Source organism: Electrophorus electricus, chromosome 4 (assembly GCF_013358815.1).
Source record: "Electrophorus electricus isolate fEleEle1 chromosome 4, fEleEle1.pri, whole genome shotgun sequence".
Taxonomy (NCBI): Eukaryota; Metazoa; Chordata; class Actinopteri; order Gymnotiformes; family Gymnotidae; genus Electrophorus; species Electrophorus electricus.
The window spans coordinates 18,093,248-18,095,747 of NC_049538.1; the positions used below are offsets into that span (position 1 = coordinate 18,093,248).

The 2,500-nt window shown below is 45.8% G+C and overlaps 1 protein-coding gene across 4 annotated transcripts in view; it reads left to right on the forward strand.

The window, feature by feature from the left end:
- relt (RELT TNF receptor) overlaps positions 1-2,500 on the forward strand; it is a 22,358-nt gene that overhangs the window by 13,132 nt on the left and 6,726 nt on the right. For 3 of the 4 annotated variants that reach the window (XM_035524892.1, XM_035524894.1, XM_035524893.1), the window contains exon 7: positions 2,329-2,409. In XM_035524892.1, coding sequence (XP_035380785.1) covers positions 2,329-2,409 — 81 coding nt within the window. The remainder of the gene's footprint in view (positions 1-2,328; positions 2,410-2,500) is intronic. The other variant, XM_035524895.1, reaches the window with a different exon arrangement.

Below are 2,500 nucleotides of genomic sequence, written 5' to 3' on the forward strand. Positions count from 1 at the left end.
AAAGAGCCAGCTAGCAACTTACTTTTAAAATTTGAACTGAACTGTTTACAGCACAGCAACTAGTAAAAAAAAAAAAGAAAGAAAAAAGAAGCACACAAGCTAATAAAAAATAAACCAAGATTTATGCCATTTTTTAGCTCCCCATCTCTCAGTACAACGAACACCCATTGACAGTAAACAGGAACCCGCTAGCCGGCGTAACTTACGATGTCTGCAGTTTTCCTCACCAGCATGCAGAGTGACAATGCCCATTATTCTGTTTTATGATAGTCTCACTAACTGTTGCTTAACCTTAAAGCACGACTGTATAGAATTTATTTGTTGCCGTGGGTTCCAAAGGGAAGCCAAAGAAGGAGAGGTAGACAGTCTTGGAAATAACTGATCATAGAAAAATGTCCGACTAGTATTGCCAAAAGATTTAAACAGAAGTCAAAAGAAAGTTGGAAATGTTCTGCACTCTTATTCCATCATAACCATTAAAACTGTTGTGGATGAGTTGATTGGAACTGTTAAAGAACTGTAGGCCTACAGGCATGAAGTCAGTATCCGCCAAAGGTTAGCCACTCCCCAAATCCGAAGTAACACAGAAGCCCACAAAGGCTGTAGCCTCAAAGGGCATGTGAGTCCTGTGTTCTGACACTTTAGCAGTGGTGAGCGATGCCCGTGACCCACAGAAGACAAAGACTGAACAGAACGCACACGCTCATGCGCACACACTGCCTTTTTCTTCTGCCTGACTAACTGTAGTGCTCAGGGTGCTACACTCACCTCAGCCTCCTCCTGAGCAACGTGAAGTTCCATTCGTCCTTTTCCTGCTCAATAATTCAGTCAGGCCGCTAGGATTATCCTCCCTGCGCTGTTTTGCTCTGTTAACGTTTGGCTGTGGGCCCTGTCCGCTCCTCATTGAAGACCTTATTAAGACTCTCAGGTTCGACCAGGACAATCCTGTTCTGCTATGGTTGGCTGAAGAGCTGCGAGATGACTCTCAAACACAATGTGACTTCTGCTTTATTCTAGGCACACAGAGCGAGCGCGCGAGCGAGAGAGAGAGAGAGAGAGAGAGAAGGTTATAGTGTACTTCTTAGCAGCAGACGTTTCAAACACAGAGTGAGTTCTTGCCCAGGGAATAAGGGATTATGGCATGAAGTGTTCTGCAGGTACCCATAGGGAGAGGGAGCTCTGGTAGGATTCTCCTGAGCTTTGTTGGCTGGGCCTGGGTGCCTGCTTTGGGTGTTAGCTGAGCATGTCAGCTGCCAACCTTCCAAGTGCTGCGTAATCTCCCAAAGCCAATCTGATGGCAGGGCCTCCAGCTCCTCTGGGTCTCCGGAGACGAGCCGTTACTACGGAGGTGTCATGTTTGTGGTGGCGTGCGCCGATTTGATGGAGCACTGTGGGGAAAACAGTTGAGGCGGTTGGGGTATTCCAGCTCGTAATGGCCTTCGGAGTACTTTGGGGTTGGAACTGGGTTAAAGGCAGTTAAAGGGAGGTGATGGAGGTGACGGTGGTGATGGAGGCATTTATAACAGCACGTTGGTGTGCACAGGCTAGTGTACCCACCAGTGTGTGTGTATATGTGTGTGTGTGTGTGTGTGTGTGTGTGTGTGTGTGTGTGTGTGTGTGTGTGTGTGTGTGTGTGTGTGTATGTGTGTGTGTGTGTGTGTGTGTGTGTGTGTGTGTGTGTGTGTGTGTGTGTGTGTGTGTGTGTGTGTGTGTATGTGCGCCATCACACAATTAGTGTGTGTGTTCATATAGTCAGACAACAAATCTTTGGATCCCAGTGGGGAGACAGTGGGTCTGAGTCTATGGTTGACAGTGGCAACCATAGGTGCCAGTGCTTAACGGGGATGAACAGAGAAGAAAGCTGAGCTGGATATTCTGAGTCACCTGCAATAAACACACACACACATATACTGGAATAATGGAAAGTTCTAGTTATCACAGAAGCTGCTGTTTTGTCAAACAGTGATGTTTCAGAGTTACAGAATGACAAATGCAGGGAGAATAACAGAGAATTTCTTAATGCGTTTAAAGCACTTGTGTGCACGTGTGATGTCGTTTACTGTCTACTGCTTGTTATTATTTCTGTCATAAAATGTGTGACTCATGGCTAATTGTGCAAAATAGAAAACTTGTGGCATTTAGACATAGAAACTAAGGGAAAGTTAGAAATATGACTCCCATTTATTAGGTTAGAGAGACTCTCAGCTTTTCTGTGGGTGAGCAGACACTAAAACGTGTGTGTGTGTGCGTGTGTGTGTGTGTGTGTGTGTGTGTGTGTGTGTGTGTGTGTGTGTGTGTGTGTGTGTGTGTGTGTGTGTGTGTGTGTAGGTAACCCTTTCCCTTGCATTGTAGAGAACTCCAATGAAGACACGATCAGTGTGCTGGTTCGCCTCATTTCAGAAAAGACAGGTATGTGAAGACTTGACTTCTTAAGCATACACTGTGAAGAACATGGTTTCATACTAGCGCTGTGTCATGTAACTGCATCTCTCTCTCTCTC